The sequence below is a fragment of the Gallinula chloropus genome (genome assembly GCF_964237585.1).
Source record: "Gallinula chloropus genome assembly, chromosome: 16".
Classification (NCBI taxonomy): Eukaryota; Metazoa; Chordata; class Aves; order Gruiformes; family Rallidae; genus Gallinula; species Gallinula chloropus.
In genome coordinates, this window is record NC_140101.1 from 11,072,780 (window position 1) to 11,099,357 (window position 26,578).

General features: G+C 49.3%; 1 protein-coding gene across 1 annotated transcript; it reads left to right on the forward strand.

Annotated features, from left to right (window-relative positions):
* Window positions 1–1,931: 1,931 nt before the first annotated feature.
* Window positions 1,932–25,768, forward strand: ZHX3 (zinc fingers and homeoboxes 3; the record flags this gene model as incomplete). The annotated part of the gene is given in 3 exon segments (XM_084271613.1): window positions 1,932–1,948; window positions 22,785–25,734; window positions 25,736–25,768. Coding segments are annotated over 2 exon segments (2,823 nt in total). The 5' UTR covers window positions 1,932–1,948; window positions 22,785–22,944.
* Window positions 25,769–26,578: the final 810 nt, after the last annotated feature.

The window sequence follows — 26,578 nt, forward strand, 5'->3', positions numbered from 1 at the left end:
AGTCGTGTTTGTTAAAGTCTTAGGCATATGCTGAATCCCTAAAGAAGTGTGTGAATAATATTAAGCCTACCATAGCGGGGAGAGCTTGGGGAGGAAAGAGAGGGGTAATGTCATGGAAGGAGGCATGGTGGGGCTGTGCTGTTATCACTGTGGTTGGGAGACTGTAGCGTTGTGCAAGTTGTTACAGGACATTTACACAAATTACTGGAATAAAAACCCACTCCATCAGCAGTCTAATATTTGTTTCTTATTGTATGTTAAACTTTTTCTGGCATAGAAAAGGTTGTCACCTGCTATGTCAAGGTCCCGGCGTTTGACACTGCGATCTTTCCAAGTGTGTTGAAACCCAGTTGGTTCAGAATAAGCCTTTCCCTTCAGTTTAGGGGAGGGGGAAAAGAAGGAAAAGCAAGGAAAAACGAAAAAGCTGTGGCATCTAGCAGGCATTTAAAGTATTTTTCTCTTGTTCTTTGAACTCTTGGGATTTGCCAGACTCGGGGCTGAATTTTCCCCTGGCTTTGTGCTCACTTTGTGTTTCCTGTAAATTAAATCAAGGAAAATAAAATAATATATAGGAAATAAAATAATATATAGGAAATAACATACGGCAACCATCACCATGGGCCTGGGGAAAGCTTTGTCCCAGTGGCCTTGCAGCAGGGACCTTTGTACGTCCCTCAACACTTGTCCAATTCCTTTGCTATATTTTTTCCCCTTTCCTTCTCTTCTCTCTTAACTCCTGCTGGGGTTTGGTTGGCACAGTTATAGCCAGACTGGAAGCTTCTTGCCTGCAGGATTTTGGATGGAAGCACCTTCCTAAGCTGAAAGCCTCTTTGCTAGTTATTTGGTGAAATCTCTCCATGCAGTTTATTTGCTTATTTATTTTAATCAGAGAAACTCACTGGTTGTGTGCAAAGTCTGTGGTCAGCTGGATCCAACCTGAGATCATTGGGGCTTTGGCTGGGGACGTTAGGGGACCGGAGCATGGGCACTGGCTGAAGCAGAGGGACACTGGGGACGTGTTGCTGGGGAGGGAGAACCTGCCACTGCCTGTGCTCTGGCAGGACCAGCAAACGAGTATAAATTTTCCTTTTCTTTGGAATCACAACATAAGTTTCCTATTTCTCATCCTTATTATGAGCTCTGGCTCACCTTTTTCCAGGATGACTCTTTGTTTTTCAGTACGCTGGTTTCTCCCCCCCTTCCCCACCCCAGTCTGAACTTAATCCCAGAAATCCACTTGGCTGGTTATCCCTTCAGACGGTTAAGTTTAGAAATTATGAAATACATCAGCCTGCTGCTTCTCCGGGACTGAGGGAATGGGGACTGGACTGCAGCAGAGGGAAATGGAGAGGAGAGAGGAAGCCCACAGCTACAAGCAGAGCTGCGGGTTATATATAGCCCCAGGCTGCAGCAGTGTCAGGCAGGGTGCTGTGATTCCTCCTTTAAATATGTTCTCAGCCATTGAGGGTTCCAGTCCTGTTAATGAACTGAGCCTGTGAGTAGTGGCTGAGCCCTGGGAGCAGCGTCCCTGGTCTCTGGCACGTCGCAGCTGGGAGGCTTTTACTTTTACTGGGTTGGGAGCCAGCACGGTTGAGTGCTTGGCAATTAATTCCACGAACTTGATTAACTTCTGATAAATAATGTCTTTGCTAATTGAGTGGGGGAAAAAAGACAATCAAAGGCACGTGCTTTGGGATGCTTTGGGAGCACGGCGGGGTGGATGGCATGAGCTGGGAGGCACCTTAAAGTGATGAGGGCTTTGTTTTTACTTTTAGCCTGTACTAACCAAGGTTGCCTTCTCCTTCGGAGCTGCTGTGGTAATTTTGAGTCTTCTCTTCCAGCCTTGAATCCTGGTGCAGCTGAAGCCACCACAGGCACTTTAAAGATGCGCACGAGCGCAGAGGAGGAACTGGAGAAGGACAGGCTGAGGACGTGGTCCCTCGTGCAGGTACGTCACTGTGGCCACCCCGGGCTCCATGTGCGATACGGTCCGTGCACCCTTCCATCTCGTGTAGCTTGGGCAGAGCAATGTGGCACTTTTCAGTGCATTGTAGGATTCTTCTGGGATGGCTCTTCCAGCCCAATGGCTGACATCAGTGGTTGTGTGACGTGTGGCTCCGTTAACCTCTGAGCCCTGCTGTGCTCCGTGCTCGGTGTGGATCGTGGGTTGTGCTCCCACGTGTCCCTGAGAAGGAGGCAATTTATCGGGTATTTTTTGCTCCTGAACATCATGCGTTGGACAGGATGGAGTTCAGATGTCCTGGGCGTTTGTGCTCTTCTCCAGGCTGGTGCTCCTCTCTCCTTGTGTTAGATCAGAGGTTTATTTTTTTCCCCATCCCTAAGAATCCATATCACTTAATGTTCATCTGGCCCATGGTGGGGATGAGGGGTCAAAGCAGCGATGCATTTTCCCTTTGGCTTCTGTGGATGGAAGAGCAGTGCTTGGAAATAACACTCTGGTTTTCCATTGCACCATTCCAGATTTTTGAAGAAGAAATTGGGTTTCATACCAGAGCAAAGCCATTTTATTCGTAAGAAACGAAGCTCAACGGTGGAGCATTAGGGAGCAGACTGGTGTGAAATTCATTCACCCATTCCATGGCTGTGTGATAAATGACTGTGTCCCTATGGAAATGGGGATTTTCAAACCCTAGAGTGATTTCTACCCAGCTTCTGCTATGCCCAGAGATGCTTAGTTCTAGACTTCATTAAATAATCAGTATTGGGAGTATGACAGCAGGACTGATGCTGTTTGCTGTAGCTTTCCTGACAAACTTCCAGCTCTGCAGGCTAAATCCAGCCTGTTAAGCTGGTAGGAATAAGCTAACAGACCCTGCCACAGCACATGATGTGCTGGGATCCACCTGCACCCCCTGAGAGCTGTCCTCCTTGAAGTGGCCTCAATTAATCGCCTACTAGGTGGGACCTCAAATACCTTAAGGCACCAGGCTTGCAAATGCAGTGGGCATTGCTGCTCTCTGGGCTGTCTGAGGTGGAGAATTCGGTGGGATGAAGCGGGTGAGGCTTTTGCAGCTTCACATTGTCTGGGTAAATGGAGTCAGGGCCTCTTGCAAGGGAGAGTGGGGAGAAGGGAATTAAATGCTATATCCCTTGGTATTTGCCACCGCAAGGTAGTAATCGGGGAGTTGGATGCTTTGTGTGGGAGGTCACTGGGTAAGTGGGAAGGGTTCCTTTGTGTTACATCTGCAGAAAATAACGTCGTTTGTTACTCAAGAGTTTGCACCCAGAGATGGGTCGTGGTGTTTGCAGCACCATGTGTCATCCTCCCTGCGTCCTGGCGGTGCTGTGCTGGTGCACGGAGGCTCCTCAGTGTCCGCTCAGGAGCTTTAGGAACCAAACTCGGCATATCTGCTCTCAGCCTTGGCCTCTTTTTCTCCTCCTTTCCCCCCGCAACTCTCCTCTGGTGTCCTCTCCCTCCCCATTCATTTGTTTTTAAAATGATTGTGCTATTGTCTGCATCAATATGCACATAGTCTGTCTTGTTTTTTCTCTTGGACTGAAAGTGCAAAGCAAATCTGTTTATGGTTTTGGTGAGCTAATTCATCCCCACCCTGGATTTTTAAATAGACTCTTTCTTTACCGAGCTTGCAGGATGTATTGAAGTAATGGGAAAAATATGCTGTGCCTTAACCTTCCTCTTCTCTAAAACTTTTGCTTACAACACCCTTTTCCTAGCAGGGTGTTTGGGAAGCACATATCTGGATGCTGAAGCCAGTGGAAGGACTCTGGAACAGGAAGATGGGAATTTAATACATTTGGAGAGGAAATGTTTTGAGTTTTCGACTTTCATCCCCTGGATTGTGAGGCAAAATCCCAGCGAGCTATGCTTAGTTCTCCAATTATTTAACTTCCCTTCCCTTCTCCTCCTGCAAATCCCAGTTCCCAGGCTGGGCTGTTCCCTGGGCTGCCCGTTGCCTGCAGACAGGCTCCTCCAAAGCTGGTGTGGACTCGGGCCTTCCAGATGAAGGTAAGAGCAGTGAGGAATGCTCTTGCCCTGTAAATAGTCCCTTGGATTAAGGGCTCAGTATGTCACTGGTGTGTTGGAAATGTTATTTTTACCTCTTGATTTCATCCTTCCTCTGAATCAATCTTAGACCTGTCTGTTTAGGTTAACAACCTTCTCTAAATCCTTGCAGGGGTTTGCAGAGCATGGTTCTGCTCTGTGCACAGCATTTTGGCTGCTGAAAGACAGAGCTTAGCTCTACCATGGGATCTCCAGAAAAGCCCCAGGGACACCAGTGTCCGTGGTGTCCGGCCAGTGGCTTGGTTCCCAACATGGTGCAGGATGAGTCCTGCAGCCTGTCCATCCTGCTGCCCCTACTCTCTTCAAAACCTGGCTGTTATTTATTTCTGCTGTAAAACTATGAGCTGCTTGTGACTGGCCATGGGCTGAGAGCTCTACACTGAGATGGCCATTACATGTGCAAGTGCACTTCCCCAGCCTGAGCTTTGCAGGGCAGATGTTGGCTTGGCTGAGGCCTCTGGGTACTCCTGTAACCCAAATAAACAGGAGTAGGATTTCAAAGCCAGCAAATTTTTGACATAGTTGATGTCATGCCTCTTCAGCCCTGTGTTTAGGGCCTGTGGATCTGCAGGCCCATGGCTGCTAGTGTGGTCTTGTTGCTAATAATCTCCTGGAGATGTTTCTGCTGAGCTGGTTGTGGCAGAGGGCTGGGGGTTCATCGCAGTCAGACAGCCCACAGTGTGAAAAGCGTGTGGTGCTTTCACAAAACTGGGGCTCTGCAATGAAACCTCTGGTCCCAGCTCCCACATTGAATGTTCTCCTTGCTGGGGTTTATAGTCTGGTGTTGCAGAGTGACAGCAAGGTCTGTAAGGTGAGCAGCCTTAAAGCAAAATGTATTGGGCCAGGGTTATTCCTCTGTATGGCTGTGATCATCTCCTCCACCCGACAGCTGCTTCTGCTCTGCCAGTAAAGAAGAGACAGGGAAAAGTTATATCTGCTCTCCCCACCCTGAGTGAGAAACTTTTCCTGAGAGCAAATTTTCGCCTCAAATCTGCAGCAAAGGAAAGAATTCTTTGTCCAAAGGCTTTCTAAAAGAGAATCGTCCTTTATCCCTTTGATTTGGTAGCACTTGGGGGGTGTTTGTCTGTAACAGAGTCTTAGCAGAGGCAAAGTTCTTTCTTTTTTTTGTTTATCTTCTCTCTTCCTGCTGAGCTGGTGGGGTTTGGTGCTCTTTAGGAAGGTGATGGTTGGGGGTCTCCGAGTCATGCTTGTCATTCCCAAGCAGCTGGATGTAGCTGTGAGCGTGCAGCTGTGAAGCTGTTCTGGGATTGGACCCGTGGTCCATCTCTGCTTTCATTTTCATACCTCCCTAGTCAGTACACACACCTGTAATGTCTTCCCAACTTTCAGCTCAGACCCCGTTTTCCTGATGCCCTTGCATCCCTTCCCCTCATCCCTCCCTTCCTACTCTTACTTGTATTGACCTATCTGCTCAGGATGTACACAACATCAGTTTGACAAATTAAATTGCTTGTACACAGAAAGATGGGGCCACTGGATGCTTAAACGCTGCGTAAACCCTTTGGCTAGACCCACACTAAGTGTCTGACTCCCCCCGTGCAGCCCCCATTGCATTGCATGAAAGGTGAATTCCACCCAGTGTGGCCCTTTCCAAACCTGTTGCCCAACACTTTCACCATGTGTCATCAATTGAGGATTATCTGAGTGCTGTAGACAATTGGAGCAGCATAAAGTGGTGGCACACACCAGGTTCAAGGAGATGCCTCCTGCGAAGGGAAAGACTTCTTGATGTCAGTCTGGGTGCTAAAGTGGCAATGTTTTGTTTCATCCAGAGATATTTATGACTGATAATGCAAATCCAAGGTGAAACTCAGGGAACCAGTAAGCTCTTACCCACCAGAGGAAGCGGAACAGGAGGATGATCTCTGGAGGAAACACACCTTATCTCCCTGCCCAGTCCGAGTTGTGTGAGCACTTTGGCTGGTGCAGCGCTGGGAAGGTGCCTGTTCCAGCACACCCAAACACACAGTGAGTTTCAGTCTGTTTGCAAAACAACCCATGAAGCCTGTTGGGCTGGGAAGGAAACTTGTAATAATTTTCTGCCGATGTAATTCAGTGTAATCTCTCAGCAGTGCTTTCACGTGCAGACTGGGAGGGCTTCTGCCTAAAGGTGACCCATTAAAGGAATGAACTCTGCTATCAAATAACTAGACTGGGGACTCACAAGTCCTGAGTTCAATTACTTGCTTTGCTGCAAGCTTCCTGTGACCTTGGGCGAGTTATTTAAAATTGCTCCGTGCCTCATTTCCCTTCTGTGACACGCCGGGGACAGCGTTTCCCTTCCAGCCGGCACAGTGGCAGTGGGAAGGCAGCCTGTGCCTTTTCCATAGCCAGTGTGCCAGGAGTCTGGACGGGGTCAGAAGCATGACCATATTACGGGCCCTTCTCCTCTTCTCCTGGGGAGAACAGAAGTGGGGGGATGGTCTGTTTAAATGGTTTTGTACGTGCCCAGAGCTCTTGCTTGGTGAGATCCTGCTGCTCCCTATATAACTGCAGACATGTGGTAGCAAGGTGGTTGCTTTTTGAGCTGGGAAGCCTTAGCATCACTTTCAGTTCTTCCCTTAGCCTTAAGTTGATGGCCAGTTTGGGTAGAGCAGGCTTCTCATGCTCCTTTGGCCTTGGCATGGAGTTTTCCTTGAACATATTGTGTGTTTGTTCCTGTGCTGCCTTTCTCCTTCACATCTGAGTGGATGCTAGGGAGAGGTGATGGCTTTGTGGGTAAAGATGCTGGCACATGAAGGTGCTTCCTGCTGCAGCGTGCAGCTGTACCTTGGGCAGATTGTTTCATCCCTCCCCACTTCGTTTTCCCCCTTTCCAGTGGAGGGTCACCATGTTTCAGCCACTGCTTGATGCTGCAGAGGAGCAATGCTGCTCCTCTTTGGTCCTGATGGCATGGAGCCCCTCTTCCTTCTGCTAGAGCCGGGTGATCTGGGTTGGGTCCAGGTGAGCGGCTGGCCTGAGACCTGTGTCAGCACCTCCAGCAGCGATGGAGCTCCAGCCGGTGTGGGATGCTGTGGCTGAGCCCATGGGAAGGAGTGTCTTTGAGACATGGCAGAAAATCTGGCCTCGTGGTGCTTGTGGGTGGGTAAAAATGCTCCTGGGGAGTATCTGACTCTCCAGAAATAACAACACCATACCCACACCTGTATCTCCCTCTGGTTATCCAGTTGGGTACAATGACTTGTGCAGGCTGTTTGAGAAGCACATCAAAGCAACTTAGCACCTGAATGTAGCCTGGGTCAGCTCTCTCATCTTTGGTGTGAATATTTGTCGCATGAGTCATGCAAGAAGCATGACCCAGCCTTTGGGAAAATCCATCCCTCTCAGACAGAGGCTTTACTTTCATCTCTGTTCTGCACTTCCCAAAAAACAAAACCACAAACCCTCTTTGAGGTATCTTGAGTTATTTAAGGATGTGCTGGGTGGGATGCTGCAAGACTGGGCAGCAGGCAGGTTGCTTCTAGGTTGTAAACCTCCAACTTTGGTTTGGTGGGCCAGCTGTTCCCTTAGACATTGTGTGCAGCCTGGAACCCTCCTGCAGTAGAACTGTGCCTTGAACAGCTGGCCTGGTAAAAGGGAAGAAATCATGTTGTCAGTGTAGGGATAGGGTATCTTCAGGCACTTTATTCTGTCTTCTTTTCCCCTTGTGTGATTTGAGTGATCCTCACGCTGGGACAGCTCACACTTGAGGCTGTAGACCTTCCCCCAAGTTGTGAGTCTCTCAATCATGCAAACTACTTCGTGCATTGGGGATGGTGAGCTACTGACTGGTGTGTGTGTGTGTGTGTGTAAGTTCACACGTATGTGTGGCTTCTGAAAGCCTGCAGAGTTTTCCCTTGAAGGATCCTAAAATGAGATGCTCTGGGGAAAGGCTTAGAAAGTGTCCCTTGGGGAGAACTTAAAATACCATGGAAATAACAGCTGGCAGAGGAAGAGGGGGATGAGCAGAAGATGCCAGGCAACAAGGAGGTGACTACCAGCAATTTCCTTCTGTAGATGATCCCTGGGAATGGTTTCAGAACACCTGTATGCTCTGGGGGATGGCAAGTGGTGTGTTGCTCACTGTAATTTGAATATCCTTCTATAAGCCAGGCTTGGCTGGTGGGGAGCTGCAGTCCCATGGGACCCTGCCCAAGATGGCAACTTGTGTAACCTAAAAGGCGAGGGTATCTTCTTTGCTAGCAGCTTTTCACCACTCACCAGCACTTGCCAGGTGGTGATGAGACTTGTGCCTGATTTTAGAAGGGGAGAGAGGTTGAAGGGTATGGATAGGAGCAGCTGGCCCTGAATTTTGGGTGCTGTTGCTAGCAATTGCTGAGTCCTTTTGCTATGAAAGCAGATGGTCTTAGAACCGCCTCGAAGAGAGTGGCAGAACAGCTCTTCAGTGTTTTGGACAGGCTGCAAACCACTCTCCCCGCTGACACTGGAAGGTATGTACAGTCTTACAGCATTAATCCAGGGAGAGTTTGCTTTTACGAACCCTCTGGCCCGGCTCTCTGCCTGATCCTGGCCGCTTGGATAAGCAGCTTGAGGTGAGGATTTCTGTGACTGATCTAAAGAGCATTACCCTTGGGGTGGTTTCACTGCGACACTACCTTGTCTGCTTCTGACTTCACTGGGGACGAGCCCTGCAGACTGTGAACACTCCTTCCCCTTGCTCCTCTGGCACTGGAGACATCTAATCGCGTAATCTTTTGTCAGCAGGTGATTATGGGTTTGTGTAGGGAGGGAGTTCCTGCTGTCCTGAGCTTTATCCAGCGTGACACGCTGTCATTTGGGTATGCAGTATAACCAAGATGCTTCTGAGTCTGCTCTCTCCCAGCCTGAGGAAGAAAGCAGGTAGCAGGAGGTCCACGTTCTGCTAATGTGGCTGTGATGTGCACTGCTGCTCTCGAAGTGAAAGGCTCCATCATGCCAGCCACTCATCCCATTCCCAGGCTGCCTGCTGACACAGCACGATGGGTATTTGACATTGTCATCCCCTGCACTGGCTCCTCCCGTGGTTTAGTTTATCCTGTGGTGTTCTTGGTTAGGTTAAACAGAGTTAATAATGTATACCGTGCCACTCACCCTAATGATGATGAATGCTGCAGGTTGGTGTAATGAGACCGACCTGTGTTTCTTTCTGAAAAGGGAGGGGAAAGTCTTGATTTCCCTTTCTCTGAGGTTATAGCATAGGCTGTGATGCTTTTAGTGGTGTAAATCAGGAATACTTTTGTTGTCCGTGGTACCCTTTCCAGTGAGAACTCTTCCACGTTCAGTTTGAAGGGCTTGGAAATTTTACATTCCTAAAAGACAGCTTCTCCCTGAAGGCTTCAAGTTAAATCAGCTCTCCTGAAATGAGAGCCTTCAAGCAGGCAAACTTGATTTATAATTTTTAAAGGACTCTTACTTCACTTGATTCCTTGGTTATTCCCTGGAAAAATGTTGTGCCCATCCTGCTAGTGCTGCACCTGTCCAGTCTCACTCACACAATGGTTTGTGAAGGGTGGGATGGTTTCAAGAAGGCAACATGCAGCAGTTGGATCTCCTCTGATCAGCATAATGACAGAAAACAGGCACAAATCCTTTTTCCTGCCATTGCTCCCCTTTGTCACCTGTCTGCATGCCTGATCTGGGCAAATAAAGCAGCTATTAGTAAACTCTGTTTGCTGTTGTTACAGGAACAGCCTAAAAGTCCTGGGACCTGTCTACTTTTATGGTTTGTTGTGGGGGGTTTTTTTGATCTTTCTTTTCTTTGAGTGATTCACGTGGATTTTTGAAAGAAGTGCTGTTACTCACCCATCTCTGGAAGTGGCACAAGTGGCCAGAAAGCTGTTCTGTATCCCTGCAACACAAGTTCATAGGAAACAGGAGCTCAGTGCTGATAGGCAGATTGGCCTGCCTGGTGAAGAATTGATGGAAACTCTTTGCTGGGAGTGGAGGTGTCCTCCAGCAGTCCCTCCCAGTTTGAGTTGTTATATGTTTCTATGGTACCCACAAAAAGCCCCAAAATAGGACACAGGGGAGCTGAGCCAGCAGTGCAGCTCAGCGGTGGCCTTGATTCTGCAGAGGGGCTGCGCAGAGCTCTTTGGAAAAGCAGGTGGTGTCATTCTTTCAAGGTGAGCTGCCACTTGTGGGGATGGGACTGAAGTTTCTACCATGCAGAGGACATGGGAATGAGACCCAAACACATGTGGCTGGAGCCTGTGGGTATGGCACGTTACTGCCAAAACCCAGAGCTGCCGCTCTCCTGAGCAGGCGAGGAGCTGGCAGCAAGCCTCTCCACACTTATATGAACATATAAAATATTTAGAAAACTTTTCTAATACAGCAGCTGGAGATGTACTGGTGGCTTCATACCTGGCTGCATGCACAGAACACGGAGATTTCCTCGGGTTGTAATGTCCATGGGTGTATTTTTGAAGCCCGTGGCCAAAACCTGAAGATAGGTTCGGTATGGCTTGGCAGTATTTGGGCAGCATTTGCATAGTGATAGTAACTTCCTTGTTCTTATTCCCTAAACTTGGTGTACAAGACCATGTTGCAGTGTGACTTAAGGCTATAAGTATTTGTCTCTGTTGGCAGCTGGAAATGTAGTATTAGCTGTGACTCTCTGCAGAAATAAGTGTTCAGTGTTGGAGCTAAATTGAATAATATGGTGGTGTTCGTATCTTAATCTTCCAAATGGTGCTCTTAAGTTCACTACACTGATGTTTGAAAGGCTTAAAAATAATCAACTCCATTGTATAGAGCTTTGAATACAGAGTGGAGGCTTAGTAATTGCTGGCAGTTCGTGGGTAGACACACTAGCACGTGGCAAGGAAGCAATTCTCCCAGTGTGCCTGAATTTTTTTTAAACGAATCTCCTTGTATCCACAAATTAAGTACATCAATATTTTGAATAGATGCTTGCAGGAGACTCAGTCCAAAAGCCAAAGCCCTTTCCTTGGGCTGTGATACCATTTTAAAAGACATCTTTCCTTCCTTATCAGCCTGCTGAAAGCTGTTTCCATTCCGCTGCTGTTGAGCAGGGTCAGTGGAGCAGGCTGGTGAGATGATCTTCCAGCCAGCAAGAGCCTCCACTGGCTGCCCATGGCCAGAGAGCTGAAGTCCTGAGCCTGTGTCCCATGTAGAAGGTAACGACCCAACTCCTCAAAAAGCCAAATCTTTGGTGCTTTTGGGTTTTGGTTTTTTTAAATGGTTTTCAAATATTGAGCTTCCAGGGTAGCCCAGTGCAAAGGGAGAGCTCTGAAAGCAGGGCTCTGGCTTGGCTGATTTTTCTCAGAAGATGTCTGTAGTTCCCCTGCGTCGTTGTGAATGAATTTTTAAATGAGGAGTTGCAGGGGGCAGCTAAGGCAAAGGCTGGTTAGACCAGCAGGCACTGCTTAAAAAGCGAGCAAGCATAAAAACCAGTGGAGGGAGAGGAGAACAACATGATTTGTTTATCACAACTGTACTTGAAACTAATTTTAAATGTCTGTCTGCTGAGAGTAAGGAAATTCCTTTAGCTTCCAGCAGTAAATAACTGGGATGCTTTCAGCTCACAGCTGACCTACAGAGAATGGCGAGTTTTCGACTGACTCTCCAGAAAGGACAATCCATTCCAAGTGTCATTAAACAGCTGGAGAAAGAGTCCTGACAAGCACGGTTCATATCACAGATAACCCTTGCACTTTGTTCTGTATCCCTGCATAGTGTCCAGGGTGGCATGACAAATGGTTTTGAACAAATAGTTTTCAAACCAAAAGGCAAATGACAGGGACTGTGTTTGACTGGCAGGTGCACGATTCGGACTCCAGGCTCATGCCCACAGAGATCTTGAATGAAATCCCAATCCAGTTTTTCTTTTCCTATCCAGCCTAAAAGAAATGGTGAGTATTTCAAAGAAAGGGAGAAGCTTGTCCCCTGTGAGCTCTCGGGGGGTCAGTGGATGATGTACTTCTCCATGCCCGCTCCTCTCTGCAGCGGAGTGGTAGAGCACCTAATACTGGGAAGACTTCTGATGTTTGGCTTCCTGTCAGGGTTTACTGAGCTTTCTTAGCGATCTGCCCTGCTCTGTGCCAGCAGGAACCATTGGAAGGTTGGGACTTCTGGAAGTGTGTTGTGGAGGTACTAAAAATGTGTGGCACGACTTTGGAAAACAGGGTTCTGGTTGAAGGAGCTGAACACTTTCCAGTCTGACTGCTCCTGAAGTTCTTTGGTGCAGTGCTTTAGGCCAAGGTAGTGTCCGTGCAAGGCAATGGAAGATAGCCCTGTGCCACTCTCACAGAGTAGGTATGTACACCCTAAACATCAAGAATTAGACGGTGTCCCTAATTTCCCTCTTCAGTTTTAAGTGGATGCAGCATTCTTTGCTTACAGGCTCCGCTTACAGGCTCTGCTGTTGTGGTGTATTGTTGTATGGAGTGGCTGTAGTCCAGTGATGGGTGGTTTCTTTCTATTCAGGGATCCTCTGAGGCCTGGAAAACCTTGAGAACCAGGCATGACATACTGTCAACTGTTGCAGATCCCTTTGGCTCCTCTCATTCCAACTTCTATGACGCCAGAGTTGGACATTTAGGTTTGTCTTTCTCGTATAGCACAGAAAGACCCTGGTCCTGCCTGCTGTTGCTGCATGAGAAACCTGTCCATCCAATGCTGTGAAAGCCTTTGTGGTCCCAGGCTCTAGAAGAGGGCAGGTCTGTTGTCAGCTCCTTAGGGAGGAAGGCTGTGCTGCTGAGAGCACAGTGCTAACTGGGGTCCTCCCCCACCCATAGCACCCTCGCTAGTGGGTCCTCATCCTCCGTGCAGCAGCTCTGCTCGAGCCATCATGTCCTGCCGTGTGGCAGAGCAAGGAGCAAGTGGAGCAGCCATGGCACCCAGCAACCCTCTGTGGGAGTACTATACCCCCCCTTAAAAATGGCTGGGGTGCTAGAGCAGGGTGAGGGCCAGAACAAGGTGCCAAATCTCTCAGCCCAGTGTTTCTTTCCCCCAGCACTGTGCTGGTGACTGATTGGCATTTGCTTGGCAGAAGCCTTTCGAATAGTCTCTCGGCTGATGGGAGGTGAGAGCATGGCGGCTGCTTGAAATCAGCTTGGGGTGGGGAAGTGAATGAGACTGCCTTTCTCTTGCTACTAGTGCTACTTGAACTCTCTCAAACACACGCTTCACATGGGTAAATGATTGCAGAGGCCTCAGCCTCCCTAATAAGCCGGCTCTTGTAAAGCAAAAATTACAGTGCCAGGATACTTGCCATCCCCACTCGAAAGCCCGTTCCTCATTAGTATCGCTCTATATATGTTATTGCAGCTCCACATGCCATTCCTCTTCTCCCCACCCATTTCCTTGACTGGCCGTGACATACAGGAACTACACCCAGTGCTTGACTCGCCTCTCCTGACCTTTTGTAACTTGGCTCCAAACTCCTTTTTTTGGGTCTTTTGCAAAACACTGTCAGAAGGGAAAAATCCTTTGTTAAAACACAGCCAACTCCTGCCTCAACGTGGAACAGTTTGTTCTGCTCAAAGAATGAGCCAGTTCAGTGAGCAGAAAAACATTGCCATAAACCGGCGAACTCGGTAAGCTGCGAAAGCCATCGCTTGCACTCAGGGGCTTAAAGGACTGCTCTGCAGTGGGATGCGTGGGGGAGAGAAGAAAACCCACCCCAATCCACGATCCCACCCTGCCAAATCCCCGTTTCCTTGCTTTCAGCCCAAGTATTTTGCAGTTGTCTTTTTGGTTCTAGCAACTGGAAGTGGGGGAATGGGAGCTGATGCCGAGCCAGAACGTAGCGCAGCATTTGGAGCTAGCATATTGCAAAAGGGCATGGGGATGAAGTAATCCAAAAAATGCTCAGCTGGGAAGGGGTTGCAGCACTGTAATAGCCTTCAGTCTGTGCTGCAGATGGGCTCCAGCGCCCCATGCTTGCTCTCTGGTACTGTTTAGTAGCTCGGTTTAGTCCTTCCCACCCACATCTTGTTTTAAAGCTCTGGACACACTCTATTTCCCTGGAATTGCTGCGGGTTTGTCTGTCCCTTACGTGGCTGCGTGGTAACTGGTGATGAGCCTGGCTTCGGCGTTTCTTCACTGCCCAAGGGACTTGGACGCTCAGTGAGAAAACCCTGTGACCCTTGAGTAGGTTTTTGGGTTGGTGGTTCTGCAGCAGAGATCGTTTCGGTGCTCGTACTGGTTTCCTTTTAACAGTAAGCATTGTGCTAGCATCTAGAGCCCTGCTTCCCAAATTTGGGGTGATGGCTCCCAAATAGAGGTGGATGTGCAAAGGTGGAAATGGAGTTGTGAGTAGAAACGCTTCAGAAACACAGGCTTCGAGGCTTCCCCAAAAATGAGTCCCCCTGGGACAGGGAGGGCTGCGCTGAGAGCACAGTGGACTTCTGTGCATCATGCGCTCTGTTGCCATCGGTGTGAACTCCTTACCTGCCTGGTCCAGTGTTTCCTGCTGAGGTAAAAGACTTGTCAGAGATTTAACATGCACCAGGATCCAACTCTGGTTCTCATTTTGCTTTGGGAACTGGAAGTCTTCACTCTGAGCTCCCTGATGCTTCCTGAGGGTTTTTGGGGGTTTGTGAGGTGTTTTTGCTAGGAGCCAGTTCAGCAGTTGCAGATAATAAAAGCACAACGAAGTGTATTTTAGGTGTAACCTGCCCCTTCTCACATGTATGGCAAAGGGCTGCCTCTGTCAAAGGTGGTCTTGCCCTACCTAAATGGTGATGTTTGATGCTAAGTCATGAAGCATATTGGAGTGTGTCTAGAGGAGGCCACAAAACTGATCCAAGGCCTGGATCATTCTCAGCCTCTCCTATGAGGACAGGCTGAGAGAGTTGGGCTTGCTCAGCCTGCAGAAGAGAAGGCCCCGGCAGGATGTTATAGCGGCCTTCCAGTACCTGAAAGGTGCCTGTAGGGTAACTGGGGAATAATTGTTCATAAGGTCATGTAGCAATAGGACAAGAGGCAATGGTTTTAAGCTAGAAAACGGGAGATTTAGGTTGGATATTAGAAAAAAGCTCTTCAATGTGCGGGTGGTGGGTCACTGGAACAGGTTGCCCAGAGAGGTAGTGTAGGCCCCATCCTGGAGATATTCAAGTTCAGGCTTGATGGGGCTCTGAGGGACCTGATCTAGTGAAGATGTCCCTGGTCACTGCCTGGGGGTTGGACTAAATGGCCTTTAAAGGCCCCTTCCATGAATTCTATGATTCTAAGTCATAAGCGTAGCATCACAAGGCGTGTTGCAAGCCTGAACAACATGGCATGGTAGAATATCACAGGCCCGTGTGCAGCCATTTTCAGAGTCAGTGGGGCTACAGTCAGAGCTCCTGTGATATGTAACCACGGCTGATGTTCTTATACCGCACAAACCAGCTGACTGGTATTCACCAGCTGAGTGTGAGGTGATGAGACACCCAGATACAGAGGAGCTGAGGGACTTCTTGAAGCTCTGTTAATGCTATCTGGTGTCCTCTGCTGGTAGTGTTAACCTCAGAGCTGGCTCTGATGATTATCAGTCTGCTGGACCTTTTCCTTTGGGGGAATGCCAGGAATGTTTTGCAACATGGACAAAATGTGAGGATTGAAGCTATGGAGGTGGGTCCCTAGGATGCTGGGACCGTGAACCCAGCTAAGGTAGTGTAACTTGGAGCAAATCTGTAATGAAGCCTCTGTGCCAAAAGGGATTATTATTTTTTTTGGAAGACATTAACGTTATGATTGCATAACATTTATTTTGTGCTTGATCAAATGGATGAGGGCAGAGGAAAAGGAGTGAGTGAATTAATGTAAGTGATGTTCAAACAGAAGCACACAAAGCTCTGAGGGATGATCGGTGGCTTTGTTTTGATGTGTGTTGCAGGGTGGTTTTTTTTTATTCCTGACATTCTCCTGAAATACAGCACGCAGGCTGGTCTCTAAGGGGGGCACACTGCCAATAGTCTAAAGGTTATATTATCCCAGTGACCTATTTTTATACTCTAATCGCGTTCTGTTTCAGCCGCCCCTTTCTAGCCTTCCATCTCGCTCTGTTTTGTGCTCATCTGAATAGAAAGTGGAGACAATTCCCATCGGTCCCTGAGTGCTAAGGCAGCCAGCCAGCCTCTGCCCAGGTAACAACAGCAAAGGCCAGTTGCTGCTGGTTTGGAAGCAAGGGAGTGACCCCGAAACACAGCTCAGAAAGGGGCGACAACATGAAGGAGGGTGACGAGGGGTGTTGTGGGGCCTTCTCTTGAAGGCAGGTTTCAAACAGAGAAGTATGGCAGTTTGTGGAAGGGCAAAATTTTAATGAATAGCTCCGTTTAACGAGCCTAAATGGAAAAGACGCTTTTCTACTCTAGGCCTGCCAAGTAGCAGAGAATGAATACGATTGTTCGGTCAACCGGCTTCCACTGCCTTTAGACTGTACACGCGTTTTCAAAGCCAGGCTTAAGCTCCAAAGCCCCCTGACTAGTCCACATAAAGAGAAATTGTTCCTTAGTACAAATGTTGACTATGTGATGCTGCTTGATGCTCGGAACTGCCGAAATTTGTGCGTGCGTTTGTACATTCGTGCAGTGCAAAATAATAAGATGTGAAGAGGCTTTTCTTGCCCGCGTGGCTTCTCTTGGGTTGCGTTTATGTTCTTGCTGGTTGCTTTCCTTGTTCTTGTTGAAGGCACCTGGGGTTTGAGTGCCTGTAGTGTTAGTGAGATCTGCTTCGGAGGGGAAAAATCTCATTAACTGCTTATGAGAACTCAGTCCTGTACGGGGTTAAACCCCGAGAGTTAAGTGTGTCACCCCTTGGTCTGGGTCACAGGCCAGGCTCTGGGTGGCAGAGAAGTGACAGCCTGATTTGCCTTCCACAGGTATTACTTATAGGCAAGGGAGGGGTGCATACTGCAGGCTGGGAGCTGGGCTGATGCTTGGCTGCTGGTAGTTTTAGGCTGCTGGAGACCACCCCGTCCCATGACTTCCCCACCAGCTGCAGGCTTTGCAGAGGGTCCCAGGGACAGTGCTGGACCCCAACTAGCCAGGATGTGCAGCCGCAGACCTGGAACAGAGGAGCTCGGCCCTGCCAAATCTTGCCTCTTCTCAGTTATGCAGCCGTGCTGGCACAGCTAAGAGAGGTCCTATCTACGGGATTTGCTCCGGGGAGGTGGGCTGTCCACTTGGTCTGTCTATAGTGAACCGATGGGTTGTAGCCTGGAGAGGTCATTGCCAAAACGTGTCCATCCCCATAGCATGCGCCTGGAGTAGCAGTAGGTGCCCGTTTCTGGCAGGGTCTGTGCAGTGCTGTGGTATGCCCTCTGCCCATGCTTTGTAATGCTTTGCCTGTAACCAAAGCACGGGACTCCCAAGTCTGTTGCGATGAAAAGCAGGAGAGAGCTCATTTGGGTCAGTGTCTGGCTGAGGAACAAACCTTTGCCCCTTCTCACCTTGGTTTGGAAGGTGCAGGGGTCTCCAGCCTTCTCTCTCCTGCCAGCCCACAGCGGGCATGTTCTGGAAATAAATTAATAAAACTGATGAAACTCCTACGTGACTTCTCGTGGATGGACTCCAGTTACAGAACAAATGTCAGTGCCCAGTCAAAGAGGAAGAGTCCTGGGACTGCCAGGACTGGCAAGAGAGGTGGCTGTGCAGCTGTGCCCCACGTACGGCTGTGCTCGCTGCTGCGTAGACCTGTTCCTCCTCCCCTCCCCAGCACCCAGGTGAACATGTCCAGTCCCAGGCTACTGAGCTGGCACCCAGTGCTGACCAGAGCATACTTGGGATCTGCTGTGTGGGGTGGGGAAACACCTGCTGCAAAACATGGTGGGATTTGACCCTCGAATGCTTGGTGGTGGGAAAGGGAAGGTGGATCAGCTCTTAGATGTGTGTGCTGCAGAGAGCACTTTTGGGTGCGGGCCACAGGGGTCTTTTATTTACTGTCTTTTACTTACTGATTATTGGTGGGGAGTTGGGAAGTCATCTGTGGACTTCCCAAAGACAGACGTGCATCTTCTGGGCCTGGCTGGAGGTAGAGCATGAAAGGACAGATAAAATCCATTTTTTTCCCCCCTCCTTTCTTCTCCCCCCTCCACCATCATGCTGTCAGCTGGGGCCTGCAGAGCTTCAGCGTAAAAACAAACCGCTGGTATTTAAAGCACCAATATTGTGCTTGGCTTCATATGAGACAGAAACATCAGTTTTGTCTCTGACCTGGGGAGTGTGTCTGCCTGCCTAGCAGGCACCAAAAGCCTTGAGAAAACTGTTATTTTACTTCTATTTTGCTGTTTAATTTTTTAATTAATTTTTTTTTAACTGAACATTCACTCTTCAGCACAGCAGCAAACACCAGAGCCCACAGCAGAGCAGGTGCCCATCCTACATGTCCCCCATGGAGTCTTGTCCCCAGCACATGAGTGCTGGGCACCCAGGAGTTGGTTGAACTGGGGGCAGAGAAGGACAGCCATCCTGTGGTCCCCCTGCCCAGGCAGTGGGACCGGTGTGGCTGTGCCCAGCAGTGCCGGTGATGCTGCCTGGTGGGTTTTCTGGCTGTTGTTTCTAGGCGAGGTTTGCAAAAGGTCACAAAAATTAATCTTCTAACTGGGGACCTTGGCACTGCGCAGAATGAATGTTTTGCATTAACAACCTAACTCATTAATTCACTGAAACATTTAAAACCAAACCAGTTACATCCAGCCAAGCTGGAAAAAGCTGAAAGTTCATACTCAGCAGTGCAGATTTCGAAACCTCCCTTTGTTAATCTCTGCAGAAGTAAATTTTCTGAAATTGCTAAGCTCACTTTGACTGGTCTCAGCATTGTTTTTCCTCAGCAGAGGCACAGCTGCTCTGCAGAGGGTTAGCAGTGTGTACCTGGACCCGCCGATGGTGACAGGAAGGTTCCCATGCTGGAGAGGAGGGAGGCTGGTATGGGAGGCTTTGCAGGAGGGGAATGCTCAAAGCACCCTTGTAGGTTTTTGGCTGTCCCTAGCAGAAACGCTGCGTTGTTCTTGTAGATTGGGAAACCCAGGTTTCACAGCTTCCATCGTCCTCCCGGCTTGCTAGGGGTAGCATATCTCACAGAGCTCCTTCTACTTGCTTAGGAGCTGGAGGTGAGATGCTGATGTGTGGCCTTGGTGGGACATCCCACATGGAGAAGAAGAGGTGGTGTAGTGCAGGAGCATGCTCATGCTGAGGTTCCCTCCTGCCCTCGCTGCTGGCTCGGGGTATGGGGCTAGCCTCTTCTGAGCCGGGACCCTTGAGAAGAAGATGGGTGGCCACCAACCTGGCTATCCCTGTAGTCACAACACAGTGACAACAGGATAAACTGACATCTACCAGTGGAGCAGATCTTTCTCACTGGGACTGAATCACTTTGACTCTGCTTTAAGTCAGTTTTCCCTCAATTTTCCAACAGCAGTGGCAGGTTTAAGTGGACAGGTCATTTGAACTGCTTGCTCTGCTTCCTGACTACTAAATTAACAGGTATAAATTAAATAGGAACCATCAATTTAAGTATGATCCCTTTGTCTTCCTGGCTGCCAGGTAGCTGCTTCATTCAGCTGAAATCTCTTATTCAAGACAAAATATTACATAGAAAATCAGGTTCTTCATACACAGCTGTATGAATTGGTCCGAGACATTTGCAGAGGTGGTACACTGAGCTCTGTCCTAAGGCTGGGTTTTAATTAATATTTTTTTTCCCTGCAATTAATTTACCCCATCCATTAATACAGCCTCGCTTATTTTAACGACAGAGAAACGGGTGAATTATCCGTTCTGTTCTATATTAGTGGTGTATTAAAGTATTAGTGCATTCCAGAAGGTGAGCAGTGAATAAAACATGCTCCGAACATGTGGTTATGCAACTGTTCCATGGAAATGAAACGGACAAACAGTACACTTGATTAATTTTTTTTTCCTTTTTTTTTTATCCCCCCTCAGTAAATTGGCACCGTGATTCATTTCCAGCTAAATTTGCAATCTGTGCTCTCAGGTGGCATTAATATTGGAGCCCCAGCAGGGGAGCTGCGGCGGCTGGGGCCGCTTTGATTGCATTTTTAACGAAAGTTGTTGGAGAGAGCACGGAGCTTGATGCAAATGTGCTGGTAAATGAAATGCAGAGCTTTTAGGTTCTCTGTAGGTGGGTCAGGCCGTTCACTTTTACCCAAAATAATCGTGACAGCGTCCTTGGAGAGGCACTCTGTTAATGCAGCACAATGGGGGTCTTTGTGTATCTCCGTTGCCCTGTATCAAATTTACTCTGTTGACAGATAAAAATCATCTTTTTGGTATCTGGCGGCTCCATAAACGCGAGGTAAGGTCTGTCTGGGACTCAAGCTGTTTCAGTAATGGAGCTTCTGGAACTGGATCTCAATCAGGCTTTTGCTGGAAACAAAAAAATGAACCCCAACTAGCAGAGGACTCAGCAGTTTCTCCCTGGGCTGTCCTAGAGCTGCAGAATAAAATTAAAAAAGAATTCCCTTTTGCCATTGCTTCCCTGCCACAGAACTCTTTTCAGCCTTTAAAGCTGTATTTTTGTAGCCTTCGGGCTGGTCTTAGGGGCTTTTTAATTTCCTAATGGACTCAACTTGGAAAGGTCAGCGCACCCTGCTAGACTCTGCAATGTTTAACTTAGCATCCAAAATGTCCAATCTTGGGATTGGTGTCAAATGGATGCTGTTTCCCCTCTGAATAGCAGAGCCCATTCATAGGCATCCAAGTATTCCACTTGCTCATGCTAATGAATAACTTTCCGGCCCTCTGCAGAGGGAAAGGCCAACCAGGCAAAGGTGGGATGAGCGGGGCATAAAGCAGGTATTGAGAGCACAGCCTAAATCCAGACCACAGCTTTAATACCTTTTTATTTATAGGCTTTTTTTTTTTAAAAAAAAGTCTAATTTCTAGCTTTTTGTGACGCTTTAGCATATCAAACAGTCTTCTCTGTTGCCAAGTTCAGCGATGACTAACACTATTTACAGGACTGTTTTGTAATCTCAGATCAGCCCACATTAACGGGAAGTTACGTTTTCCCATCAGTCTTTTTAAAGGGTGCCTGAGAGTTGCTGAGGCCGGTCAGCCATCGAGGCTCTCCTGCTTGGAAAAAATGATGTCAGCTCTCCAAACGATTTTGTTCAAAAATTTCTAATGACGTTCAGAAGGTCAAATTATACTTCCCGTGTTTTATTTTCTGGGGGTTTTGTTTGGTTTTTTTCTTTTATTTTTCCATTGAGAACTTTCATTCCTCTGTTCTAAAAACTACCGACTAAAAAATGAGCAGAGGAGGTATTGCATAAGCACCACGAAGTCGCTTGCCCGATCTGCATTTCTCAGTGCATGAGATCAGCTCAGAATATTTGATATGAGAAAGCTGCTGGTGCACAACTGCTGTAACTGATAGGAGTTACCTCTGTGAGTCATCTGATAGGATGGTAAGTTGGTCGTTTGGGGTTGGGTTGTGTTGGGTTTTTTTAAGTTCAAGTTTTTATGAGTGTTTTTTATAAAGCTGTTACCGTAAATCCCAGGAAAATCTGGCATGGAGTCTTTGTAATATGAATCAGTGTGTCCATATGCTTCCAAGTGACCTTGCGATCTGGAAAACTACCATTTTATCCCTGTGTTTAAAGGGAAGAGGAAAAAAAAAGAGTTGCTGGGAAAAAAAAGGTTGATGGAGGGGTTAAGGCAGAGATGTTGCTGCCTCAGATATGCTGCCTTCCCTGTCATCTGACCAGTGTATCCTGGTGCCAGCTACAATGGATGGCTTTACTGCCCTCAGATCATGATCTCTGGCACGGAGCATCTGTTGTGGGGATGGCAAAGCTACATCAGGCTAGGAATAATGTGGTGGCAAATGCCCCAGCCAACCCTGGCCTTTCACAGGCTGGAGCAGGTCGGGAACCACTGTAGCAGGTCGGGAACCACTGTAGCGTAAGAAAAAGAAAAGACATTATTATTATTATTACTACTATTAATGCAACAGATTTCTGGTCACCCCAAGGCCACAGAAATTGTACTTTCTTAGCACATACCCCCAGTGTGCTGAGCTGTGTGAGTGCCAAAAGCTGTGGAGGTGGTGGGAGGGGAAGGCGGTAGGCCAGGAACACGTCTCTGACACTGCCCTTGAGTTTTGGGGCCTTACCTTCTCTTGCAGCTCCAGTTGCAGGACTGAACAGCTGCTATTGTGTCAGTAACAAACTGTGCATGAGGTGGGGAGGGACATCTCATCAATGCTTTGTGGGCTTGCTGAGCAAGGAACGCTACAATACGTGGCCCTGGCTGTAGGCCCCTTGCTCCCAGCATCTCTGCAGGGAGAGGCCCTTGGCACAGGCACAGTGGGATGGTCAGAAAATGTCAGTTTTGAAGAAATCAAAATGTCCTGGGAGAATGTGCTGATATCTCTTTTTTTTTTTTCTGATGGAAAGTGGGTGGCCTTTCCAAGGGTGACCCTTCCTGTGTGCTGCTGAGCTGGGTGCCCGGGCACGTGGGAAGCTTAGGCGCTGCTCTCCCTGCTGAAATACCGGTGGTGGGGCTTGGCAGGGCTGGGAGAGGGGAAATTTCAGTGGTTTGCCTCCTCAAATGAGAATTTAATGCAGGCAGTAAGAGTGTTTGTGTGTTTGTTTTTAAGCAGGTAATTCACAGCTTGTAGGTGTGAAAATCCAGCAGATCCAAGGTCAAGTTTGGGGTTTTTTTCCAGCGAAAGAGGCTGAAAGTGATTTATACAGTTAAATACCAGGACAGTTGTGCTTTGACTAATGCCAAGTTAACTAACCCCTCCTCTCTCTCCTTGTCCTCAGGTTCAGTGGCAAATATGAACATTTGTCAGCGTTTGGCAACAACTCCTTGGTTCATCATGAATTTGCTGGAGTCTAGACCACGGAGCACTTGCAATAGCGCTTTTTAAATTTAAATTGAATTTAAATGAAAGAAAAATAATAATCTGGATCAATTGTAGCCATGGCTAGCAAAAGAAAATCCACAACTCCTTGCATGATACCAGTAAAAACACTGGTGCTTCAGGAGACTGAGCTGGATGCTGGAGATGATCGTGGAGGAACGCAACAAGAGGCTCCTGCGGAAGGGCCAGCAGCTAGTGATGCTGGTGCCGGTAACAGTAATAATGGAGCTTTGTCTAATGGGCACCGAGGTATTGCTGATGGTGACACTTATATCTGCAAGTCCTGTGACTTTGGATCTCAAGACGTTCATCACTTCTTTGGGCACTTGGACTCTGAGCACTTAGACTTTAGCAAAGACCCTGCATTTGCATGTGTTGGCTGCAGCTTTCTGGCAAATAGCCGTGAGGGGCTCTCGCACCACAACGCAGAGTCACATGCTGGTGAAACGAGCTTCATCTGGAGGGTGACTAAACAGGACAATCGTACAACCGTGGAGCAAAGTCTCTGTGAGGCTGCCAGCAGCCACGACCCTCCAGGAGAGGTCTCTGAAGAAGGGTTAGACGGCCAGTCTGAAATTATCATTACCAAAACCCCCATTATGAAGATAATGAAAGGTAAACCTGAGGCCAAAAAAATCCATACACTGAAGGAGAATGCATCAAGTCAGTTGGGCAGTGAGTCAGAGGTGAAAGATGGAGAGCATTCATTCCCCAATGGGTCTGTGCCAGTCAGCCAGCCCACTCCAAGTTCGACAAAATCATCTCATATAGTGAACGGCTCCATCATAGGAAACGTGCCGGTTTTGCAGGCGGGTGTTGCACAACTCGTGTCACTGCAGCAGCAACCTCCCTTGCATCAGCAGCTACCTACATCCAAATCCCTTCCCAAGGTGATGATCCCCCTGAGCAGCATTCCAACATACAATGCTGCCATGGACTCCAACAGCTTCCTCAAAAACTCTTTCCACAAGTTCCCTTACCCCACAAAAGCCGAGCTCTGCTACTTGACCGTGGTGACAAAGTACCCAGAAGAGCAGCTGAAGATCTGGTTCACTGCTCAGAGGTTGAAGCAGGGCATCAGCTGGTCACCAGAGGAGATCGAAGATGCCAGGAAGAAGATGTTCAACACCGTTATTCAGTCTGTGCCACAACCCACCATTACAGTTTTGAACACGCCGCTGGTTGCAAATCCCGGGACCGTCCCCCATCTTATTCAGGCAACTTTACCAGGCCACGTGGTGGGGCAGCCAGAGGGGACCGGAGGGCTGCTGGTCACACAGCCCATCATGGCGAATGGATTGAAGGGCACCAGTTCTTCCTTCACCTTGGCAGTGACAACTGTGCCCAAGCCACAGCCAGCACCACAGCACGGCACAGTGAGCTCCAGCAACACGTCGGGGGTGAAGGTGGTCAACAGCGGCCAGTCGCTACTCACTGCCTGCCCAGCGATATCCTCACAGACCTTCCTGGATCCCAATGTGTACAAAAACAAGAAGTCCCATGAGCAGCTCTCAGCCTTGAAAGGCAGCTTCTGCAGGAACCAGTTCCCTGGCCAGGCTGAAGTTGAGCGGCTGACAAAAATCACGGGCCTTTCTACCAAGGAGATTCGAAAATGGTTCAGCGATAGGAGGTACCACTACAGGAATGTGAGAGGCGGCCGGGCCGCCTTCCCTGGAGACAGCGCTCTTGATTCCCTGCCCGAAATAACCTTTGATGCCTCTTCCAGAGGAGCTGAGCTGAGCCCTGCGGCAGCAGCGGCCACGCCGGCCCCTCACCACCCACCACGGCGGCAGTCATGGCACCAGGCGCCTGACTTCACACCAACCAAGTACAAAGAGCGGGCTCCAGAGCAGCTGAAGGCTCTGGAGAGCAGTTTTGCCCAAAATCCCCTTCCTGCAGAGGAGGAGGTGAACCGCCTGAGGGGAGAAACAAAGATGACACGGAGGGAGATTGATAGTTGGTTCTCCGAGAGGAGGAAGAAGAAGGTGGCAGAGGAAAATAAGAAAGTGGAGGAGGCGGCCGCTCGGCAGGAGGAGGAGGAGGTGGAAAATGGTGGCGGGGAAGGGGAAGACTCCTCAGATGAGCTGAGGGCTGCAAGTGAAAATGGCTCAGTCGATGCCTCGGGCAACAGCTCAGTGGAGCGGAAGGTGAGTCCCATCAAAATCAACCTGAAAAACCTCCGAGTGACCGAGTCCAATGGCAAAACCGAGTTACCGGCCACCGGTGCAAATGAGAAAGGGGACAGCAGCTCCAGCCGACCACCCACCCCCCCGAAAACCAAACTGAACTTCAAAAAAACAGCCCAGCAGCGGCATCTGCTGAAGCAAATGTTTGTGCAGACCCAGCGACCCACCAACCAGGAGTACGACGCTATCGTTTCGCAGACGGGCTTGCCACGGGCTGAGGTCATCCGCTGGTTTGGGGACAGCCGTTATGGCTACAAGAACGGGCAGCTGAAGTGGTATGAGAACTACAGGCGGGGGGTTTTCCCCCCGGGGCTGGTGGAGGTGAGCCCCGCCAGCCGGGAGCTGCTGGAGGACTACTACGAGAAGCACAAGGGGCTGCGGGAGGAGGACCTGCCCGGCCTCTGCGAGCGCTCCCACCTCAGCGCCCAGCAGCTCAAGGTGTGGTTCGCGGTGAAGGCGGAGGAGGAGAGCAGGAGTGCCGTCCCTGAGGAGGCCTGCACCGCTGAGATGGCGGGAAGCCGGAAAGGGCCATGTGAGGCCGGCTCAGAGGTGACGGAGAGCAACGAGTCTTGGGAGCCGAGCAGCCAGGAAGGCAGTGCTGGGACCCCTGATGCCCCTGCCCCACTGCCAGCCACACGGCTCGGTAAGACCCCTCCCTGCCTAGGGCAGGGCTGGCTCTGTGGGAGGGTTTGGGTAAGCACGGGGCACTATGCTTTTTCCATTTGGGAAACTGAGGCTTTAGGGGGAAGGGTTCAGTGTCCTATCCTGCTGTTTGGGATTTAAGTGAGGAAGCAGCAAGAAAAACCCTGGGAAGGAGAATGAGGAGGGTCTGGCGAGATTCTACGAGTGTAGATGCCCACTGGTCCCTGCCTGCCTTGGTCACTGGATGCTGGCTGCACTCTAAAGCCAAATCCTGGCTTAATTTTAAGTCAAGTAAAGCCAGCAGAAGTGTCTGGTCCTTATATCTGCCCAGGGGAAGGCTGCCCTTGGGTTTATTTATGAAGTGGAAGGTAGTTGGGAAGGAAGGGACCTGGCAGCTGTGTCCCATGCGACCAGCTCCTTCCATGCCTCCCCCTGGCCTCAGGCACCAGAAGTAACCCGTGTCTGCCTGCACAGGCAAGAGCCCCTTCCATTGCCGCTTCTCCTGCCGCTCTCCAGATGTGAGCATCCGTTGTTGGCACAGGGCTTGGATCCGGTGTTGAAGATGGAGGCTGCAAGGGGGGAGAGGATATGAAGGGTTGGTGTTTACAGTTGCTGGCCCTACCCCTCCTCCAGGTTTTGCTTTTGAAATATGTGTGTGTGTGCATGTGTGTGTGGAGGAGTAGAGAGGTGCTTTCCAAGCCCTCCACGGACTCTTTAGAAGTGCAGCTGGGGGCTGTTTCCTCCCCGGCAGGATTGCCAGCAGATGGGAATGGCTGAGTGCTTGTCCTGTCCTGCTGCAGGCTCCATGCAGGCAGCCCCTCCGCTCCGAGCCTCATCCGCTCCGTGCAGGCAGCCCCTTGCCAGC